The following is a 23,402-nucleotide window of genomic DNA, read 5'->3' as shown; positions in this document are numbered from 1 at the left end:
AAGAATTCTGATAATCAGTCAATTATTTTAAGACAAACATTTGATAGTTCCAGTTTTTCAAGTGTGAGGATTTCCCACTTTTCTGTGTTTTATACCATTGTTAATTTTTGGGTTTTATACTGTTTATCACCAAAACAGGGAATTTGAATACATCACCTCAGAATTTAGGAAACGGTGACAATAATTGTTCAATATATTCCTAATAAAACGATCAATCGGTCAAGAGAACAACAGACAGATGAAACGTTGATGAAGTATTCCTTAGTTGCAGCCATAGTTCAGAGACTTTGTGAAAGTATCCTGAAGGTTAATTATCTACTTTCTATATGCTTCATTCATGCAAATTAGCTGCCTCAGAGTAAACTGTACAAAATGATGACTTAATGGGCATCTATGAGAAATCTATTAATCCTCCAAATGACCAGACAGGGAATTAAAAATTGTGTTTAAACAACTGCCCATATTAAAAATATCCCTTTAAGGTTTGTTTTTACTGGACGATTACACCGTTATGAGACTGACCTAGTTATTTTTCATCCTCTGTGGTAGAGGGGTCGCAGCATCAAATAACAGTTTGGTCCTGAGCATTGTGTCAGGGTTTCTCCACCTCACAAGTTTAAAAATAGTTGCTCTTCTCCCAGCGCGCTGTGCCACCGGAGGCTGCAGAGAGTCTGGCAGGCGTAAAGAGTGGAAGTCAGTGATTGGATTTAGGATTAAGAGTAATTAATACTAATTAGCAAAGTGATCCCCAGAGGGAGGCGGGGTCCTTCATCAGCTGTGAAATGGGCACAGTGTTTCCATCACCCGGGCTAAAGCTAAACCGGCCGAGAGCGGGTGCAGAGCCAAGGATGGGTCATCAAGGACCATTAGCACCGTCCAGGCCGGTCACTGTTAAACTTGGCCAAAGTGCTGCCACCGCTGAACGGGTTAATCAGTCAAAAGCAGGAAGATGTAGGAGTTTACACAGCAGAGGACACTGGATCCAGGTTGTTTCATCCCACAGACTGTTAACCTTGAGTGTGGGGTTGAGGGGAGTCATTCAAAGGGCCACCAAAAACAGGCCAGAGAAGGTTTTGGGGGAAAACAGCACCAACTGGTTTGTTTTCACCTTTAGTTTTTTTTTTTTTTTCTCACCCAACAATGTTATTTTCTCCTCATATTCATTTCTTTGGAAAAGACGCCTCAATGGCAAATTCCCAAGATTTTCAGTTGCCATCCGTTTGTACGTCAGGGAACAATGTGAGGGAGATTTGCCTTAATCTCCACTTAGGAGAAGAAAGGTTACAAATCACATCAGGTCTCTCTCCGGGTAGAGGACCCTCTTCTGATTATGCGATCGGGATTTTGATTTCATTAGACATGCAATTGATGAAGGGAACAAAGGGGTAATTTTTCATTCACGGCGCCCAAATCACAAGCCTTGTCTTTGCCTTTGGTAATTCATTCATTCCTTAGATCTAAAGACCTTTATAATCACTGGAAGAAGAGGGATAGCGACAGAGAGAAGGAGGGGCAGAGTGGATGGGGGAGATGGGAAGATGAAGAGGAGAGGTTGAGAAGACAGAGAGTAAATGAGAGAACGCATGCGCCCAGGAGTTTGCCAAGCGACCAGGTTTAATTCCTTTGCTGGGTGCGGAGCGGAACCATTTTAAATATGATCCTCCCTGTTAACACGCATCCTGCCGTGTCACTGGCGACAGATACATTGTATCAAAGTATTAATGGGCCCAGTCACTTTTAATCAATCCTGTGAGGGGCGGGGGGTGGGGGTACATGTGGAAGAGGTGGAGATTTCAGGAAAGTGTTTAGCTCAGTCCCTCCTCACTCTGCACCACAGTTTGTCTCCAGCTCTGATCTTCAGCAGTCTATAACCTGTAGACACATACATACTGCGCAGCAGACCACAGCCGGTGCCAACACGACTATTCTCTGTCCGACGCTGGTGCAAGTCTGGCCTGGTGTGGGTACTATAAATCAGAGGGTCCCAACCTATTTGTTAGACACACTCAACCCTGTTGGATGAACTCAAGTATGAACACCGCTGATCATCGTTCCAAATGCGTTCATTTGAACTGAATCTCTTTGTTTTTTTAACAGTTATTAGTTGTATAAAAGTGGATGTAGTCTCATACAATGAGCGTGCACTTGTCAATGGGCTCTTTCAAGGCTTGGCTTTGATATATTGTGGCTTGGATTGTGTTTCATTTGTACGTCAGTTTGGATAAAAGTCTCTGCCAAATGAACAAGTGTAATGCAAATGTGAACAAAAATCTACATTTGTACTACTGCCGCTTATAGTGACAGAAGCTGGATGTTACAGCCATAATCCAGCACTTCTCCACTGGCCTGCTAACTAGCTTTCACGCACTCTCTATTAAAGTGTGGTGCCAGGCGTGCCCAGTGCATTCACCTTATCTTCTTTAATTGGTTACTGAGACAATAAGTATACTAAGGATAAGCCTCACACCAATTTGGAATCCAATTCGTGTGCTATATATCCACATAAAATATGTATATATAGAGAGATTTTACCAACGCATGAGGACTATCTGTGGTAATCGCCAGTGCGGCATAAGAGCAGCTGTGAGCTGGAATTTATCCTTTGACAATTCAAAACCACATTATTACATTATTACATTACATTAAGCTTAAATGAAGGGGGAAAAGGTAGATAAGTATGTATTTAGATAAGTAAAGAAATCAGGGTGCTATGCCCCACACAAGTGTTAAGTAAGTATTTAAAGTTATTTTGATGTATATATTATGTGAGATGACAGTATATAATAGATAAGTTTGACTATGACTATGTCTGAGTGACTCGTGTGGAGACTGGCAGCAGTGGCAGTATCAGGGGTGGGGGGGGTGGGGTGGGGTGGGGGGGGGGGGCGTCTGGGCGTTGGTCGGGATGATGGTGGTGGATTACACACAGCCGCAGATGATGTGCTGCCCGGCCCACATTAGCATGAATGCTTCATTATCCCACTACTTGTACATAATGGCAACAACTCCACGGAGGGGTCAGGCCTCGTCACGGCTCATCAGCCCACTGACGGCCCGGACTAAAGAGAAATGAGAGGCAAGGCAGCGCTGCTCCCCGCTAATCCATCGCCTCTACTTAACACCCGAGCCCTGGATAGCCTGCAGTACACACTGTATGGCTTTTGTTATCTCTTTATACACATGACGATACAGGCAGCCAGAAATACTCATTATGGGGCTTTTGTACTTTGCGAGTTTTCATTAATTTTGACAAGAAATGTGCAGGAGTTCACTATGAAATATTTACTTTTTTAGAAGTATACAGTGGTGGAAGAAGTATTCAGATCTATTAATGAAGTAAAAGTACTAATACTACAATGTAAAAATACTCCAGATCTCGATTCAGTAGAAGTACAGAAGGATTATCAAACACACTCGTTATGTAATAGCAAGGCTGCTCTGTGTCATATTATTAAATATTATATCATTACGTCATCACGTTATTATTACTTATGCATCAAAGAGGAAGAGGTATTTTAAAGTTGTATCTATAGGTGAATCAGGTGGAGCTCATTTTTAATATTTTATACTGTTGGGCAGTTTAATCTATAAAAAATACATTCTATCCTAAAGTAACTCATAGCTACAGCTGTCAAATAAATTAAATGATGTAAAATGGTAGTCATTGAAAGGTGGCAGGATAGAAGTGTAAAGTAGCAGAAAATGTAAATAGTCACATAGAATAGAACCATAGACTTATTCTATAGAACAGTACTTATTTACTTTAACCATTGTCTAGATTTCATGCAACTTCACAGTTTGCAAAATATATAGATAATATATTGATCTTGCCTCCGATTCAGCTTTGATTTATTCTATACATAATAATGTTAATTATAGTGGCTTATTACTTCTTAATACCTAAAACGATCTGCTGCACCCTAGTGTTATTTTTGTATTAATTAAAATTAAATAATACTTGGCGTATTTGTATTTGACCCTCACATCACTCTTGTTGTCACTGAAGTTGGCGACATCCAGCATTAAATCCTTAGATCCCAAATTGCAGTTTGTCACCGTCAGTCCACTACGTGCCAGTGTTAAAGCTGTAAAACGTGCTGGCGTCAGGCCTGGCTGGAGCTGCGTGTACAGTGCGCTTTTAATGCCACAGGCTGATTATTTCTCCACTGTAATTACATTATCCTCCCCTTTATGCAGGAGTGGTCTCTGGGGACTAATGGATACAGCCATGTATAATTCATTAATCATTAGCATCCAATTTGACAATTAGACGTGATTGTTGAATTTTAAATATCAATCGAAGTTGCCTTGTAGTTACCTGAGTTTTGTTTTTTTTTTTCTCTTCTTTAAGGCGTCAAAGAGTCAAACTTTGGGAATAAAGAGTGTAGATCCTTTAATAGCAGAAAATCAATTTTGTTTAAGGAATTATTGTATCTTTAAACAGTGATGATGGTGATTAAACATTTATTTGTGTAGTATCGGGTCTTGGCAACACGGTACCCTCGATGATTTATAGATCATGTTATTAAATACTCTTAATTCAGTAATGATACTAGCAATCAGAGGCCTTTTTATAGAAGTCATGAGCTTCTTTTATGTATCATTCATCCATCATTTTTCCATAAACAAAGTTTCACATTTTTCTTTCAGTATCCCCAACTCCTCGGCTCTGCCCCCCCCCCCCCCCCCCCCCCCCCCCCATCCTCCCTCTCCCCCTCCTCCTCCTCCGCTCTGATTTCAGCATGCTAATTTAGTCAGTGCTCCTCAGCATGATTCCCTCGCTCTCTCGCCCATTCTTGCTGCGATTCTGCTCCTTCCCCTCTGGGACCTGAAGATTAATATTCCTGGGCCCAACAAGATAATTACTGATACTAATTAGACATGATTATGTGAATTTGATACACTTATTACTCTAGATAATGAGTAGGACATATTATCCTAACAAGCACCCGTGCCGCTTAGTTTACTTTACACACGACCCACACACTATATTTTCTGTTATTGTCACCTCAATCAGAAACTGATATTCTCTTGTAATTATTGAATGAAAGGGCTTGATGTGTGATACCTGTAAGATGAGAAAAGCATTGTTGAGAAAATCAGAGATGGCTTTTTTAGTTTGTTTCCTAAAACAAAACCGTGGAAGTTTTAACCTTCCAGTGTCAGAGCGATATCTGTTTACCTCATTAAAATCTGATTATGGAGTTATTGTGTCAACTTTTCGAGAATAACTACAGTGGAAAATTTTATTCATAAACAACCCATCTTTTCTTTTAGATCCAATAAAATATGTTCTTATTAGTGTAACGTCATCTTAAATTCTTTTTAATGTTTTTTTTTTTTGGAACAAAATCACACAAGTTTGCAACAAATGATTTTATTTCACGACACAGTTTGATGCATTTTAAAGCTCTAAGCTGTTAATCTGATTCCCCTCGTATGACTGGAAGTGTATGGATGAGTTTTTCAGAGTAGTTAGGATGTGTTGTAGCGGCTGCTCGCGAACAGGAGGGAAGGACCTCACATGGTGCAGCCTAGCCCATGAATTAGTAAAGAGAGCCAGGCGTCTGTGGCATGCCTGATTGGAAGTTAGGGGGAGAACGCCTGCTGACGCCAGTGGAGATCGATGTGGCAGTCAGAGGGATGAGGCGAGATAATTAGCGTTCAGAGTGTATCTTGTTAATTAAGGGCTAATTAGAGGCAGAGGCGGAGGGAGAGGGGTTCTGTGTGTGTCTGTGTGAGGGTGATGGTGGTGTTTGGGGGGGGGGGGGGTGTTTGACAGAGAGATGTGCACAAATAAGGCGGCGGCAGCATTGAAGTGCTGTAGAAACAACCGAAAAACTCTGAACTCAATTACACCGTTACCACTTCTTTACAGGACTTTTTTGCGTTCAAAGAAAACGGTCCTACCAGACCGAGTTAAGAATTCAAACGGCTGCAGAGAACGTGAGGAATCAGGGTTCATTTTTTTCTTGTGTCTGTCACTTGTTTTCCAGGCGCCCCTCACTCCAACAGCAGTACATCCCTCCAGACGGGCGCGTCAGTGTTTGCCGGCAGTAAAGATGGCATGCACCAGCGCTCCTTCTCCGTGTCCAGCGCCGACCAGTGGAATGAAGCCATCAACACCAGCACAAGCAGCGGAGCCCGTAAGACCTCCGACCTTCTACACTCCTACAACCCCTCCCACAGCCCTCATCATGCATAGTGCAATTGAAATATTCACATCTTACGACCGCAAGGACACAAGAGGTTCAGTGAATTAAAACAGGTTGGATGGATCTGAACTAAAGGTGTGGTTTGATGGCGATGCCATTTCCTGGGTTCCTCAGACAGGTGAAACAAGCCTCATTTTCATGATTAGCTGATCAGGGCTGTGATCGCTGTGACCTTTTAGGCTGCTGCTCTTTGATAGAAGCAGCGTGTTCAGAGGAGAGGAACAGTGAAGGTTAACTTTCTGCCATCGATGCATCTCCACTTACCGCCTCTGTGTCACATTGCACCATGTCACTGTACTTGAGTAAAGTAAGATAATATATTCACCATGCATGTCTGCCCCCACACACCCCCCCATCCTGTCTTTACCTTCCATCTTACTCTCTGCCCCCCCCCCACCCCCACTCCTCCCCTCCTCCTCTGTTTTCCTCTCTTTTCTTCCGAAGAGGAAAATGAATGCTTTTCGGGGGTACCATTCATCACCAGTTATTTCCCTCTCTTTGTGGTTGGCAGTAAAAAAGCACTTAAATGCACATCAACAGAATAACAGTCATTTCCATGCATGTTTGCACTCTGGTAGTTCTCATTAGCACGGCGGCGGCTCCCCCCCTCCCCATGGGCTCCCAGGGGCCCCGGCAGTTTAAAGAGCGCACTTTATGAGCGCTGCTGGAGTCCAACTGCATGGCCCTCGTGGTTCCGCAGACAAGCCTGTCTCTCATTTGGAGCTGCCAAACGATCAATTCTGCCTGGACGCAGGCACTTCCATCACCCCCTACCCCTGTCTCCCATCAGCAGCATGCCCAAAGCAGAATTACTTAGATTCGTGGGGTCCTCAAATAAATGAGCGCGAGTGTGTGTGTGTGTGTGTTTCTTGCTGAATATTTTTGTGTCGCTGTTTGTATGTGAGTTTTTTCCACGGAGCGTGTTTGCGTCTGTATTATAATATGTGTGTGGGAGAAAAAAGAGGCTTCATACTGGATGTTTGTGAACGTGTGTCTGGCGGCCGGTCTGCAGCGGACAAATAGGAACTCCTAAACGTTGCGCGCAGTGGAAATAAGGTGGCGAGAATTTCCCATTTTCATGTTTGGTAAACTGAAAAGCCCTTAATATTAACATAGCTCATTAACCAACACCCAGTCTTCAACTAAATCAAATCCACAATTTGCTCCATTATTCTATTTTCTTCAATTATTTTCATGCTACTCTTAAGGTAACCACAAATGAGCTTGAATGAGGCAAATGAGCTGAAAATAATAGTAGAAACACTGCGTCAAATGATAGATATGTTGTTCGTCCTTGGGAAGGCGTGTCTCTGTAATCAGTGCATACTCGGTGCAGACAGTTAAAGGCTTGTAATGTGCACTGGGACGTCGTTGCAGCTCAAAAACTTTCTCAGAACATCTTGTTTTTCTGTCTCCGCACAACTGAAGAATCTGAATAAAAACAGGAGGATATGTCTGTGGTGTGACTGGACTATCAGAACACATAAACTTGATTGAAACGCAACCCTCTTATCTTCCATCCTAATGTGCCTTCAATAATCAATAGAGGGTGTTCCACAGTGAAGGGTGCTCATGTTTTGCCAGTTGAATTGACTTGAACCAAGCCCAATCACTCCATTATCCTTGGTGAAGGTTGCAGGTTAACACAAAATGTGATTCTGAGATGCAAAAACAGCAGATTGATGATTCACTGGAGGATGAATGCATCTTAGCCAGGTAACCATTTCCATATTATTTAAAGAATGTCCTCATTTGTAAACCTATTGAGCAAAGGCAGAAGCAGAGGTAGTAACGTCTCTTGAATATTGAGCGCAGATTTTTGATTAAATCCCGGCCCAATTTTTCTATTGCTTGCATTCATAAAGACACCCATTCTTAATGCACCGCATGCTTGTTTAGATCCTGCTCTCCTTGGTACACTTCAATCTTTGAACCTGAATTAAAAGCAAGAGGTTCAAACAGTTGAGTGAGCAATGTAAGAGCGCTGATGACAATAACAGAAGTCATGGTCAAAGTGTGAGTAATGTCACATTCCCAGAGTCAACGGATTACTGCAAATCAGTACCCTCCATGGATAATCATTCAGTAATGAATTCAATATTATCCGTTTGTTAGATGAGATATTTTTCTCATGGTCAAAAAATAAAATAAAATAAATAATAATGATAATAATAATAATAAGTGAAATTATGCTATGATTTGTCTTATTGGGTGATTTTTTCTTTTACTTAAAATGTACTATTACACATTTTTGTTCTGGTAAAACACAAAAAATGACACTGGAGACTAGATCTGAAATGATAAGGTAATAATAGATAGGTTGATTTAAGAGAAAATTAATCAGCATCCGCTCTGACACAGTGGTTTTTCATTCTCTGGTTCAAGCTTCTCAGATGTGATGATTTGTTGCTTTTCTTTGTCAATTATGATAGCAAACTGAATATCTTGTGGGTTTTATTTAGACAGTTGGTCTCACTAAACAATCAGTCAGAATATGTCACATTGATCTCTGGTCATTTTTCACTATTTTGATACATTTTATGGAAAAAAATCGATCTGTAAAATAAGCAGGAAATTAATTCCTAATGAAAATAATTGTGAGAAAAGTTTTAAAAACAGATTATCATTACATCTTGATAAATCTGTGTTAATTGTCACAGTTTTGTATGGGTTAAGTTTACCTCACTTTTCATTTTCTCCTTCATGTCTCTGCTGCTCTGTGCTAATTTATATATAAGTGCCTTTTCTCCACTAATTTTGCATATCAGGACACAGGTAGTTAATGCACAGATAGCCTTTTCCTGTGGCACTGTGTTTTATACCTTGGCCTCCCGATGCGAGGGTGATAGCATGTGGGGCGTTTGATTTCTACGCCAGGCCGTAATGAAGTTTGACATTTAGTTTGGAGAGAGCAGCAGAGCGCGATCAGGCCTTGATTAGTACGCTCTAATTGAGGATAATAAGGGGGAGGCGGTGATTGTTTCTAATTTTTGCCATTAATTGCAGCCGTTGGTTTTGATTGAGGACAGGCAGGGCTGCCATGTCAAGGGGCCTGGCGGAATCATAGTGCTCCTCACCCGAAGCCTCTTGAATAACAATGAAATGACCCCCCTCTCTCTCTCTTCATTCCCCCCCTCTGCCTCTCTTCTTCTCTCTCACCCTTTTTTCATTCTCATTCATTTTCAGTGTGGCATTGGTAAAGACAGGAAGCTGTTAGCAGCTCCTTCTTTGTCTCACCCACAGCCTTCATCCTGAAGCATGTTTAAACTGTCATCTCCGTGGTGGGAGTGCAGGCAATACACTGTAATCACAGGTTAGGCTGATACCTATTCTGCTGCCCAGGTGATATTGGTTGAGTAGGAGAGAGACTCCTGATCCCCCAGTGTGCTTCATTACCCAGCTTGGTCCTGATGGCCCTCATACACACTAACAGCTAGCTAATAACACTACAGTGAATTCTCGACTTGCAGGATCAGTCGATTTCCAACTTTATAATTCTCAACTTAAGAAATAAAATCTAGCAATCATGCATAGCTTCGAGGTGAGAACCACTTAAAGGCAGGAAACTTTACATTATATAAAACCATTAGATCTCAGGTGCTTAGATGTTGTTGCTCACTGGTGTGTCCTGTAGTTTTATACATTTCCTGCTCCTCTAACTTCATGTTACACACTTAAAGGCTGACTGGTACAAACAAAGGGAGGTATATCACCCAGTATATGTTTCAGGTGCAGGATGAGCAGGGCCAGGGTCATTTTCCACAACATTAGGGGCAGAAATTGATAATTAGAGGTGTTTATGACACGGTTGGGGCCCCTGAGGGGCAGCCCTCCCCTTTAACCCCAAGCGACATTAAACAAATGCTGGCTGTCACGTCGGAGGCAGGTTGGAGCTCAAGTCTTCCACCCGCCATACGGAGCTGTGCTGACGGGACAGACGCTGGGATGGGGAGGGAGGAGGAAGCAGAGGGTGGGAGGAGGGGGTGGGGGTGGGGGGCCACATTGAGGACCCCTGTGCCCCCAGCTGTCTGAGCCAGCTAATGACTCGTCTCAGGGGGGCTGTTGTAAGAGAGCAGGGAAATTGAAACAGACGCCTCGACTAGGAGCTGCTACATGTGTGGCTGTGTGCTGCCATTCAAAACACCAGAGAGCTTAATGCATGTGGTCCAAGCACCAATGTTATGTTTATTAATCTGATGGCATATAATCAACATTATTATTTTTCAACACATTGCTACTGAAATACTGATACTACTTTTAAGGATGGTCTCTTACATTTAACAAATTAGAGATAGTTTTAATGAATTTGACTGTAATGACATTCTTATATTCATCAACTCTCATCATGATGAATCTCTGAAGTTGAGAATGGACACAGCAGTGTGTGTCTCAGGTGTTGTCTCCTATATTTTGCCCACGCTCAAACAATGCGTCGCCGGGCCCTCGGAGCTCCGCTCTTCCCCCATGTTGCCATCTTCAGTCTCCTGCTGCGCCCATCTTACTCCTCCAAGACAGCCCCATCTCCCTAAAGGTAATGACCGAATTAGGCCTAATGTTGTACACTGGCTAATGGCACAGTGCCGCACATTATAGCATGTTCAACTGGCAACGACAACAGCAATAATCCCTGAGCCCCTTGTCCTCCTGCACTCCACCCCTGGGGCTGGGACGGTGCACAGGGAAATGAATGGAGTTTGCCACACTACAATGAGCTTTTGATGGGAGACAATGGAGGAGGCTGCCAGCACCACACAGGGTGGTAAGAGGAGAGCAATATGGGGCCCATCTACTGGCCCTCCCTCCCTCCTTCCCCCAGGCCCCTGGCCCCCACTCCCAGATTCATAATGGCATCCGGAGGGGGAAAGAAGGGAAAGTGATGTCAAATGTCAGGAAATCAGAAAGATGGCAAGCTGACAACCCCCTGCTATCGTCCCATGCATCCTATCCCTTTGCCCAACGGTAGCACAGGTTAATATCACATTTATAAAATCACTTACAAGAAACAAAACCGGCTCTTAGCCCCCTGTCACTCTCAGACAGTCATATAGAGAGCTTTGCTGCAGGCTAACGTAGGTAACCATTTGTTCACTGATAGCCCCATACCTGTCCTTCACTCCATCTAAAGCCGGAGTCACACTGTTACTTTTGGAGCACTCAAAGCCATTTCCAACTCTCACTACTCTGTGGACACATTTCTGTGACAAGTCTGCCCCTGCTTTGCATGAAGCTTTCAACAATATCATTCATTATTCATTACTCAGTGTCATTTCACAATGATACATAAGAGTGCGTACCATTCCTCACTTACTGACTTGAATAAGTTACACTGCAGCTGCCAGCTTAGTGTATCTTTAAAGGAAGTTTCACATTTTTCAAATCTACTCCATTTCACACTATGCCCATGACCAGTTAATGCAATAATGAGAAAGAAGTCCTTTTTATTTTTAAATATGACACTTGCTCTTCATTCATCTCCTTCAGTTCCTCATCTATATATTACAGTTATAATAAATATGACCTAATTCAATTTAATTTTCTTAATTTCAGTGTTTAATTTTTACCGCTAACAGTTTAGTGGACTTTGTTTAACACAAACCATTTATATTCTTTACTTGTTTGTTTCATTACTGTCAAGTTAAATTGTCAGATCCATGGGGTAATTTCTGTGACTCATAACATTTGAAAATGTTATATTCCTGGCTATAAATTTTTCTTTGTAATGTCAGTAATATAAATCAGTGTTTTGAACCTTTTGAAATGATCTGGACAAGAATTTAGTGGCTTCAACCAAAGCTTATTTCCCTTGTAATTATGACCCTACAATGGGGCAGGTGCATTATAAGATTTCACGAGAAACTCTTATGCAAAGACTGTGGAGTTGTACCTGGTTAGTATAGCATGGAACTGTAGATACAAGCTGAAGCTGTGACAGTGAACCCTAAACCACATGGGCACTGAGTATAAAACAAAGATAACCTTAAAAAAAAATGCAAAAAATGTTATTTAACATAAAAGAAATAATGATTTTTTTTCCCCCTGTCTTTCTCTTTTCAGCCAACGGGACGAGTGATCCCGCAAATTCCAGTGTGGGCAGCGCGACGAGTCCTAAACTTGAGCCACCTCCTTCGCCTCACGCCAACCGCAAGAAACACAGACGGAAAAAGAGCACGGGCATCACAAAGCCAGACGGCTTATCTGGAGGCAATGAAGGTACAAAAAATTGCATCACTGCATTAGTCCTGAAAAGACCAAAACTTATGAAACAAAAAAAAAAAGATATCCATGGGTTGCGCAGGTTCCTAACAGGCCAAATATTCACATATCAATGTAGAGACCCAGGTTCATTTACCTGTTACCGAACAACACAATTAGCACTTTTTAGTGTTGGGAAGCCAGTGAGGGATCATTTCCAGGCAGGTGCGGGAGATGGGGCAAACCTGAGTATTACGCCCTCCCAGTGAAGCTCCCAACTGGCAGGTGACAGGAAATGGTAAATTACCGTGTTTGTATCAGAGGAGTCAAGGGAACTGCCCACACTAAATTACGTCGGAAAGTGGAAAAATATTTACATAAAACTTAATCGAAACTTGTCATGTTCATTTCTATGCATTTATCACTTCTTTTTATTTAATCATGATGTACCAGTCGTAAAGCTGCCTCGCAGTGATTCACTGATTGTCTTTGAATTCAGCAACTTCTACATACTGATCAGATTTCTCCACTCATTGTAAAAAAAAAAAAAAAAAAAGAGCATGTAATCTCGTCTACTCTGATTGAATACGCCCATGAAGTACATAAAGGTATGTAGTTTTGTATCTCTGCGTGGCCCCCTGCACCGTGCACCCTCGCAGCCCCTCATTTCTTTTACCGGCGAATGAATGGCCCGATCTCCAGAAGCCGCTGCCCTCCTCGGCAGGGGAGTGGCAGTCAGCTCTCCACCCAATTAATAATGATTCTCCAGCCCAATGATGAATGGAATACCCTAATTGGATGGCATTGTGAAAACACTGAGACGCATTTCAGAGGCCATAAAACTGATGTCACCAGAGCGCGATGATCAATCAACAAGATTGATACGCTGGATAACAACAACAATGGCATTGACGCCTCCTAAATGGGGCTTAGCATTTATAATCATTATACTTTTTTATCATGGTCTCTGACAGCTCCTCTTTAAAGTCTGAATGGGTCTGTTGACCACATTGTTGTTTAGAGTGAACATCATCAGCATCTCGGAGATAAGTGGTGCTGTTTTTATTGTTGGAGTAGTATGTGGTCTCAACAGCGTCAGTAGTAGCAGGTATACTGAGCATTATCATCTATATTTAGACACTATATAATGAGTTGCTGTGTGTATACAGAAGCAGTCTGCAGCTCCCTGCATCTCCTCAAGCCTGGTCTTTTTTGAAGATGTCCACTACTTCAGTTTTATTGACATTGCTTACTCTTTATGGGGTCTCCTGACAGAATTACAGTGGTATACGTTTGCATAATTGAAGTCAGATTAGTCCTGGACTTCCTGAGGAGGAAGTCTAAGAGTAATCAGACTGTAGGAGGCAGATTCTGAATGTTCCTCACGTCATCAAACATGCACATTGTTTTCTATCTTTCTCATTGTTCTCTGCAAGGTTTTCTATTAGCATCAACTTGTCTGTTCTGCTGAGTGCTCTGGAATACAGACGTATCACTTAAATATTGGATTCACCCAAGTCTGGTGATGTGAGTTGTGTCTCCTGTTGAAAGAAGAGGCGAGAGAGAGGAGAGGAAAGGAAAGGAGAGGAGAGGAGAGGAGAGGTGGGATCCTTGAATAAATTGCTATCAGTTTGTCTCATTTACGGGGCAATCAGAAGCGTGCAATGCAGGCTGAAATTGAATTTTAGTAGTTGTGAAGCATCATAAATCAAAACAGCGTGAGCGTCTTAAGGTGAGAAATCATTTTGGTCAACATGGAACGTGTAAGGATGTACAAGGGAGCCTGGAGAAACTGTTGCTGCACCGTCATTTCCAAATATGGAACTACGGTACTTAGCAAGACTCTTGTACATGGCCGCTGAAGCTGCAGAAAATCCTAGACACTATGATTATGAAAGGCTAAATGACAAACAATAATTGCAAACAACCTTTCAAATAGGTTTGATCCGCCCCTTATAAAGTCCAGCTGATGGCCTTAAAATCACATTTAATCTCTTGTATTGGTTTTCAATTTAATGCTTTATTTGGATTGTCCACGAATTCTCTGTTGTGTCTACAGTGCTACACCTCCACCAAGGATATGCACAATGGACACAGTCCCTAATATCCTATGCACTGTCAGAGCTGTGTGGTGTAATGAACTTCTCATGTGCTTAAAGAATGATGCAGGATGCATGGCGAGACAACTGACAGCCCCGTAATGTGTTTCCCAGCAGCCACCCGGCGACGAGCTCTCTCGGTGTGTCGCTCGCCATAAACCCACTGGAAAATCGATGGCCGATAAAGAGTTGTGTTCAGGGGGAGCCCCCTCTGATTAATGCAGACTGTCAGGGAGCATCATTAATGTATTTCTCTTTTAAAGAAAGTGTATCAAATGCTCATTGTTTTGGGGGTTTTAGCTTGTCCACTGTGAGCAGAGAGGGAGGTGCAGGGATGAAGGGAGATTGCGGTTGTGCGAGGCTCCTTCCTGATTCTCAGAGTTTTATGGATGAAGATATTTACTCGTGCGAAGGTCACAGAAATCAGGGAGGAAACAAGAGCCAAGTGTTTGCCTGAACGCTTTTAATGTAAAGGAGGTGTTAAGGTCTTCATTTACATCTCCACTGCAGGATTTGATTTGGTGCAATTTCAGCAAAAGACATCAAATTAAACCAAGTCTCATCAAACTTAAAGTGCATTCTTGCACATTTTGAGCACAAATGCAAAAGTCCTACAGTTCTAAGAGAAGATATGTTTAAAGGAGGCATCACTCATACTGCCAGACATACACTCAAGACTTGCAATAATGACTGAGGTCAGTTCACTTTATTTTCACAAACTCCAGTTTTTAATCTTAAATTGGTTAATAAACCGTATTTGATTAAGGATTCAATAATAGATTTTATTTTACAATTTGAGCTGATTATTTAAAGTGATTGAAAGTACTCCTCCACTCCTCCACATAATTTTTATGTTTGGAGAAAGTGGATCCCTAAGCTTAAAACAGAATTTTACAAGGATGGTGATAACGGGAGTCTTGTGTCCCATAAGTATCTGAGGATTAAACAATCTGCCCTCATGAAATCAGTTTAAATAATATGGATCACTGGTGGAAAGTAACCAGAAAATATCCATATACTGTAAATGTGCATGTTTTCACAAATGTATGATGGGATACCACTTAATCCATTAAATTAATCCTCATGCCATGCTACTAACTAAAACTAAGATGCTGAAGAGCAGTTAGGATTTAATAGTAAGAGGTCAAAACTCCAGCAACACTTCCAGTATACAGAAGAACTTTATTAGACCATCGTGTGTCAGCTTGTGGCCTTGTGACCCTATCAGGGTCATCGGGCTTCAATAGTTTCAGCTCGCAGTCTTCATCAGGGTTACAGAATAAGGAAGCTGTTGACACATATCATTTCGTTTTGGCTGAGAATGAGGGGCATCACGCACAGAGTGATGTGAATCCATGGGGATCAGTGACAAAGTTGCTGCCAACTGGAGGGTGAAGAACTGGGATGAATTGACTGCAATGACCTTGATATGTATTTGAAAGACTTTCTTTACAACAATGTTCATTTCACCATTTGTCTTTTTTTCCCCCCTCTTCTTTCATTCCTCGTTGTTTGAGCTTTTATTAGTCGCTGTCTGCTCTCAGATTTCTTTCATGGGCTTTGACTGTCTTACACTGCAGAAGTTCTAGATCAGAAGAAAACACTGTTAGGCAACATCCTGATGCTTCGGACTCATCTACAGATAGACTGGAACAAGAGATCATGTTCCCCCTCCGCTCTGCGCCACAAAATAACCTGCGCCGACCGTCGATCATTAATAATGTTAATTTTGCACTGCAAGGCCAACTTAATCCAGTATCCTATTGTCCTGTACCTTAGTAAACTAAGGGTTAATATCCTCTGGAGTCCAGCTGAGGATTAGGAAATGGAGGTTTAACTGCCTGTGCTAATGGTGGGTGTTTATCTCAATACTTTGTTTTGTCACTCCCCGTCTCGCTCTCATTTCCGAAAGCTGTCCCTGGAGCCTCCACTCTTGTAATGGCTTAGCTTTCTGAGCGCCACAGTATGGAGGGAAAGGAATAACAAGATTCTCATTTGGGCTCTATACACACTGCCCACAGATACATGTATAATTGGCCCTGTTTTCATTCTGCTCTGTTGTTAAATGCACTAGCTATTAGGGTAGTGGTGTTGGTGCTGATTTCATGTGTTTGTTTATTGTTGGAAGGTGTGCTCCTTGTTTGTTTGAGCATGTGCGTGTGCATGTATGAGTGTGTGGAAGAGAGTGTGTGTGTGTGTGTCAGATTGATAAAGAGTGTGCTCTATCTCTCTCTCTCTCCCTCCCTGCTCTCTTCTTTCTGAGTTTGGTCGTGGTTCCCCTGGGGCCCCTGTCGCAGTAATGGCCTGCTCCTGATTGCTCTGATACAGGTTAGGAATATTGGCTTTAATGATGTGTAAAATGAGCAAGCAGTGCCTGTGACATTTACAGATGGCACCGCCTTGGCCTGTTCTTCCCAACTGCTCGTTAATTCACAGGAACGGCGAGCACTTCTTTAAGTGACTGCCTGATGCATGCATACGACACAACAAAACACATCCTACACACCACAACAATAGCTCACCTCGTGCACCTCTGCACCTTGTCATCATTTCAGCCGAGTTCTCACACAAATGGGTGAAAAAAAAAAAAGGGGGGGGGGGAGTCCTCAAGGCTACGAGCTGTTTGTTAAGTCCTTTCCAAGGGTTCGTCACACTGGTCTCCAGAGGATCTTTGAGAGGCTTAGACAGAATAGATGCTGTGTTGCTGCCTGCTGTGTAGACAGCGCAGCTGGGCTCAGCAGCAAACCCCCCGAGGTGGTAATCTGGTCCACAGGTCCTCGGTGGTGCACATACACTGCGACAGAGGGATCACCGTCCTCAGGTCACCTCCTTTTCTTTCAGGTTCCAGTTTGTTTTTCAGGTCAAACATATACCTTTATGATTTACAGCACCTAAACAGTTTTGGAAAGGGGAAGATTTTCCTTTAATGGCAGCCAGTCAGTGGTGGAGGAAGTACTCAAGGTGTAACAGTAACAGTTCATCTAAATGTAGTAAATGTCATATATACGACATCATTCGATTCTTATTTATCATGCAGCACTTTACAGTTGTAGCTCATTGAAGTGGAACTAAAATACAGTGAGGTGGTGTAGTTCTACGCTTCCCAACCTAGGTGGCGGGGCCCCTGCTCACAAGATAAATATCAGGGGTCATGGGATGTTTAACAGAGAAGGAGAGAAAAAAAATTCAAGTATTCCTTGGACCTTTTCTGTAATCTTTTTGACCTTTTTGAACAGTATATTCCACTTGTTAAAATCACTAAACTAACAGCTCAAAGCTTATTATATGTTTTTTAAGTAAAATTCTCATCTGAAAAGTCGGCAGTAACTACAGCTGTCATGTGACTTCAGTCGTGTAAAAATTACAATATCTCTCTATAAAGAAGCATGATATGTAAATACCCCAAAGTGAAGTACAAGTACCTCAAAACTACTTAACTACGGTACTTGGAGTAAATGTACTTACTTTCTACCACTGCAGCCAGTAAATATTAAAAATGCATTCACAATCTATCTTTCTATTTTGAAGCAGTCATCTGCTAGTGGCGAAACGTTGGGCTTATTAAAGAGCTGTTGTGTTGCTGCTAGAAGCCATCGAGTATCTGATGAACGTCTGTAACTGAGAGGTTCCCAAACAGTTTTATGATCCATGTAAATGGTGGACGATGAGTATCTTTATCTGCTCCTTCCTCTTTGTAGCTCCATGGCCATTACACTCTAATTTCCTTTTTATTACGCCATGTTAATTAAGGAAAATCATATTTCGCTCATTCTTCACAGTTGGCTCCTCCATTGCTTTTAAATTGTGTTCTTCCTTGTCCGCCCACTGGCAGAGCTTTGTTAATTTATTTGTAATTGGCGAGAACTTGTTGATTGTCGGCTCGCAGATAGATATGGTCAGGAGGTTAATGCTCATGTTAATGTGACCAGGTGATCGTTCCTCTGCCAGCCATGTTCCAACTGTGACCACTGAGTAATGACAGAGGCACTAATGGCCCTTTTACAAGCTCATCATGGCAGGTGCCTGTAAGGTAGCAGTGCTAACTTTGACACATTGTTCATGCTCAGATTTACTGTCTGTGAGATCAAGACTTTGACCCTCAGCATCATGCTTACATGGAGCAGAATCACTTTGGTTTTGGGAGCTGAATTGCCACACTGCGGATGGCATTAAAAAATAATATCAGTGTGCTGGAGCTGCATGTAATGACAATACCTGTGTCTCCCCGTAAAGATTCCTGCTGCACATGGCCCTCTGTCTCTTTAGTGGCTACTGTATGTCTCGCATGTGCATTACTATGCATGGAGAATTAGATTTGTTTTCCCTCGTATACTCATCAGTTTAAGAAATCAGTCATCCATTGCTTTTTTAATCTCCATAATGAAAGTGTTTTAATGCCTCCAATTTATTGCCTGGGCAGCCAACAGAATAATTAGCTTTGTTCAGGTTTTTTAAAAAGATGAAAACACAAGTATAACAACATTTGAGTCTGGGAACCACAAATTCTAATCAAATGCATTAGTTATTGTACCTGAAGGTATATTGGACTAGAAAAAAATTGATTTCTTCTCTATGTATTCCAATTAATCAAGGTTTTTTTTTTTTGCTTTTTTTTTTTTATTTTCAGATTTAATTTTCTTTCCATATTTTTTTGCTTTTTTTTGCTTTTATTCTCTATCACCTTTTAGGTTCCTTCTAATAGACCATTTTTATTCCATCAAATGAAGAATTTTAATCCCTGCTACGGCTCTAAAACATCACACACAACCAAAAGACCTTTTTCACTTTAAGTCTAAATAAAGAGGCTCCCAGGTCTTTATTGATTTTGTCTGTGACCTGTAGTCAATTCCACAAACTAAATCAGATAATTGAAGTCGGTGTCGAGCTAATTGGATTATTGCTTTCCCCCTAAAGAGATCGCCCTCCGCCACGGCACTGGGATCGCTACATTAGTGGCATCCGTCAGACATCTGTCAGTTAACTGCACAGGTCTGTGTCTCGCACCAAGGAGGGTGAATTGATTATAAATATAAAGTGTAGTTATTTATTTAGTTATATCATTTATCTGATGATCTTATTATCGCGAGACTACCATCACTTTATAACAGAGTTGATTTAAGTTTGAGCATTTCCTCGCTCATCAAACGTCAGAAAGGATTACGGTAGAAGTCTACATGTGTATGGATGCAATGAAAAAACTTTGCTTTGTAATGTGACTTCTGGTAATGATAAATGATATCAACACTGTGGGTAATTAATACAGCACATTAATAGCATATCAGCAGAACTATTTCCAGGACCTGGTGGATCAAAGCTACACAGGAAAAAACATTCCCCTTGTGTCTACTTGCCTCCAGTCCTCCAAACATGGTTTATGCAAATGAGACGACTATTTGCATAGACATAATTAGGTAATTACAAATCATTTGGCTATGAGCTCAAGCATGTGCAGAGACCAGAGATGTTAAACGAGTCACATTGTACAGTACGGAGTTAATGAATTGCTTCTGAACAGCAGAGGCATTACAGCATGTGTTGGAACATATGTTGTGTCAGACCTCTTGTTTGAAAACGACAGGTGACATTTTCATAAATCTTAGTTAAACACAAAGGAAGGATGCGAAGAACCATGGTCGATTCACAATTTTCTAAGCCTGTTTGGAGATAAATGAGTTTGCGCTATATCAAAAAATATCAAATGCATTTAAGAAAAAAGAAAAAGTATAAACTATTCTAGTTGAGTGTGGACATAGTAGCTAATATGTACGCCAATATTATTAGAAAACGTTATTGGACTCATTATTGTCTTGTTTTCAGACACTTAAATATGACAAAGTAATGAAAATCAAATCTACCTTTCATTGTACCATGGCCTGGAAAAATAGCTGTCAGCGCACTTGACATGGGAGAATTCATGGGAGAATTTCAAGGAAATAACATTAAGTCATGGTTAGTTGAAATAAAATAGTTCTAAAAAAAGATCTCAAAACAGATACCCAGTCTCTAGCTTTGTCCGTTTATGCTGAAAGACGAGATATCAAATGGCCAGTGCGGTTCACTTTTAAAAAGCATTTGGCCAAGAAATTAGAGGATGCTTCAGTCCCTACTCTAATTTCTTCAAAATGTCAATGAAATCTTGAAATCTAGTTTTGAGATTGTGTAAGTGGTGGTAAAAATAATTAGATTTGTCTTTAAAAACGCAATAAGATTGGCTCTGGTCACTTATCATCCCAGGAGTGTCATCAAAAGTCATTCTTGGAAATGTGGAGAGTTACGAAGCCTAAACTATGATTTCAGGATCCAAAATGGGATGCTTTGATTGTTTTGTTTTTTTGTTTGTTTTTGTTTTTTTTATGCCTGTGTTCGTATTAAATGGTATCTGACAAAACCTTCATCTGGTGTGGCCAAACTGAGACTGACTGAGGGGGAGTTGACATACCAAGAACGTCAGCATACATTATGCAACCAGCAGCGAGAATAGAAGCAAAGATTCCAAATGAGAGAAAGTCTTGGAGCTTCTGTATTAAACAGGGCAGGCAGGATAAAACACAGATTTTGTGATTTAAAAACAACAACAAAATGGATTTCCTGAGACGGTAGACTGACTGAATGTGAAAGAAATATAATTATTAAGCAGGGAAAACTGCTGTAACACTTAACAGTCGTTCTTTGTGTCACAGAAGTAACGGGGTGACACACGGGTGAATGGGATAATACTGACAGCGGAGTTGGCTAGCTGAGTGGTTTTGGTTTTCCACCAGTGGGAATGCTGGCGGATACAGTAGGTCTCCTGACGCCTTCATAATATACAGTTGTAAAATGTGTTCACACTGAACACAAAGAGAGTTTTAGACTTGGATTCATGAGCAGAAATTTGACCGCTATAGCGTCTTCGCAGTCCATGTTTATTTTCTACGAGAAGCCAATTCATCAACAAAACAGACACTGGCTGTGTATTTAGTTTACAGTTTACAAACTGATTTTAATATTTACCAGGAACCCAGCAACTTTAGGATATGTCTGAATTAAATGTTAAAGACATAAAAAAAAAGTTAAATCACAAAAAAACATATCAGTTTGTGTTGCTGGTGAATCGCAATGCTCTTTAAAGTGGAATTAAAACGTGCACTGGCGTTTATGCGTTGGAGGTTTTGAGGCATCATCAAACCAAACAGCGGTGCCAGGGAGCACAGGAGGTGCCAAGAAATCACTTGGATGTTGCTGAGTTTAACAGAAGCCCATTCCACAGTGCTCTCGTGCATAGATGGGCCTCAATCACTGAGCTGTGCCGCTGATTTGCAGAGTCAGATTGCACAACCGACATGCGTGTTGCTCCAGCTAACGTGTTCCCCCTTCAATGTGCTGACAGGTGATTTTTCTACCATACGGATGCGAAGCAGAAAGGAAGCCCTAAAACTTGTGCACGAGTGATGGCTCAGAATCCAAGAAAACTTGTATTTGGTGGATGTATGACATTTGTTTTTGATTAAGTACTAATTTATTGTTCATTTGTGTGTGTTTCTTTTTTTTTTTTTTTTCAGAGCAAGAGGATTCCTTTGAGTTCATCATTGTGTCGTTGACGGGTCAGACGTGGAACTTTGAAGCGTCCACATATGAGGAGAGGGAACTGTGGGTCCAAGCGATCGAGAGCCAGATCTTCGCCAGCCTGCAGTCTTGTGAGAGCATAAAAAATAAGGTACAGTAGGTCACGGAAGATAAGAAATACCAGAAGCACTGGACAGGGATTGGCGATTATCGTCTAATCACAACATCGTCATCATCCTACAATTCTGCTGCTTCATTTACATCCCCCCCTGCCCCCCCTCCACTCCTTCTCTCCAACCTTTATTCTGCCCCCCCCTCCCCCTCACCCACTTCAAGCTGTCACATGTGGGAGGTTGTCAGACAGGTGCACCGCAGTGTGGGGGATCTCTTATTAGAACTGACAGACATCAGAGATAGAACACGGCTTGTGTCAGCATACTGGGGAGACACGGCCTCATTTTCATATTCATATTTTCTCTGCCTCAGTCTTTTCCCAAGACTTTGAAACACCTCTTCCCTCCCACCCATCACTGGTTGTCTATGATTTGAGTCCAGCTATAATTGTTTGCCTTCTCTTACTCTCGCAGTGATTAGTTCCCGCTGACTTACTCTTTCCCTTGTTCCTCACAGTCTCGGTTAGGTAGCCAAAGTGATGCAATGGCCATTCAGTCCATACGAAACGTGAGGGGGAACAGCTTCTGTGTGGACTGTGACGCACCCAGTGAGTATAATCCTTCACCTCAAAAGCTGATGCATTATGGATAAAGGTTCTGTATCGTAAGAGACCAAGACTTTCTGTAAATCTATATATATATATGTTCAACAACAAACATTTGAATTGAGTGGTTGAAAATAGTTATTGCATTGCAGTATCTGTATCTGTATCCACGCTAGTTTTCAGAGCTTTATTCAGAGCTCGATAGCCTATTATTGTTACCATGGTATAATGCCACCTACTGTAACTTATTGTATTGACAGTCTTTGACACTGTGTGTTTTGTTTCCTAAAATTCTGTTAGTATAATTTCAAATTTTTGGTGTTCTGGTTAAGATTGTATTTTATTTTGCCAACTCAGTCTTTGTTTGCTGTCTTAGATTGAATATGGTTGTCAGTGGTAACACATTAGTCAAACTTGCACGTTAAGAGTGGAACATCAGGAATACCACACGGTAACAGTATAAAACCTCTCGTGACCTTTAGAGGAGCTTCATCTTAAAACAAATCCTTGTTGGCTTCACGACTCAGCCGTTATGGATCCTGCTTGTTCTTTTCTTGCCCATCAAAGCCTTGAAAACCGAAGGGTGTTAAGATGTGTAAAACTCATGTGATCAGTGCAGATGCCGAATGTATT

The 23,402-nt window shown here is 41.5% G+C and overlaps 1 protein-coding gene across 3 annotated transcripts in view; it reads left to right on the top strand.

Moving 5' to 3' along the window:
* agap3 (ArfGAP with GTPase domain, ankyrin repeat and PH domain 3) overlaps positions 1–23,402 on the top strand; it is a 115,705-nt gene that overhangs the window by 77,801 nt on the left and 14,502 nt on the right. For all 3 annotated transcript variants that reach the window (XM_056391305.1, XM_056391306.1, XM_056391304.1), the window contains exons 12-15: positions 5,997–6,146; positions 12,270–12,425; positions 22,048–22,202; positions 22,682–22,772. In XM_056391305.1, the coding sequence (XP_056247280.1) occupies positions 5,997–6,146; positions 12,270–12,425; positions 22,048–22,202; positions 22,682–22,772 (552 nt within the window). The remainder of the gene's footprint in view (positions 1–5,996; positions 6,147–12,269; positions 12,426–22,047; positions 22,203–22,681; positions 22,773–23,402) is intronic.

Source organism: Seriola aureovittata, chromosome 12 (genome assembly GCF_021018895.1).
Source record: "Seriola aureovittata isolate HTS-2021-v1 ecotype China chromosome 12, ASM2101889v1, whole genome shotgun sequence".
Taxonomy (NCBI): Eukaryota; Metazoa; Chordata; class Actinopteri; order Carangiformes; family Carangidae; genus Seriola; species Seriola aureovittata.
Note: the sequence above shows the minus strand (reverse complement) of the source record. Positions and strands in the feature narration are given on the sequence as shown.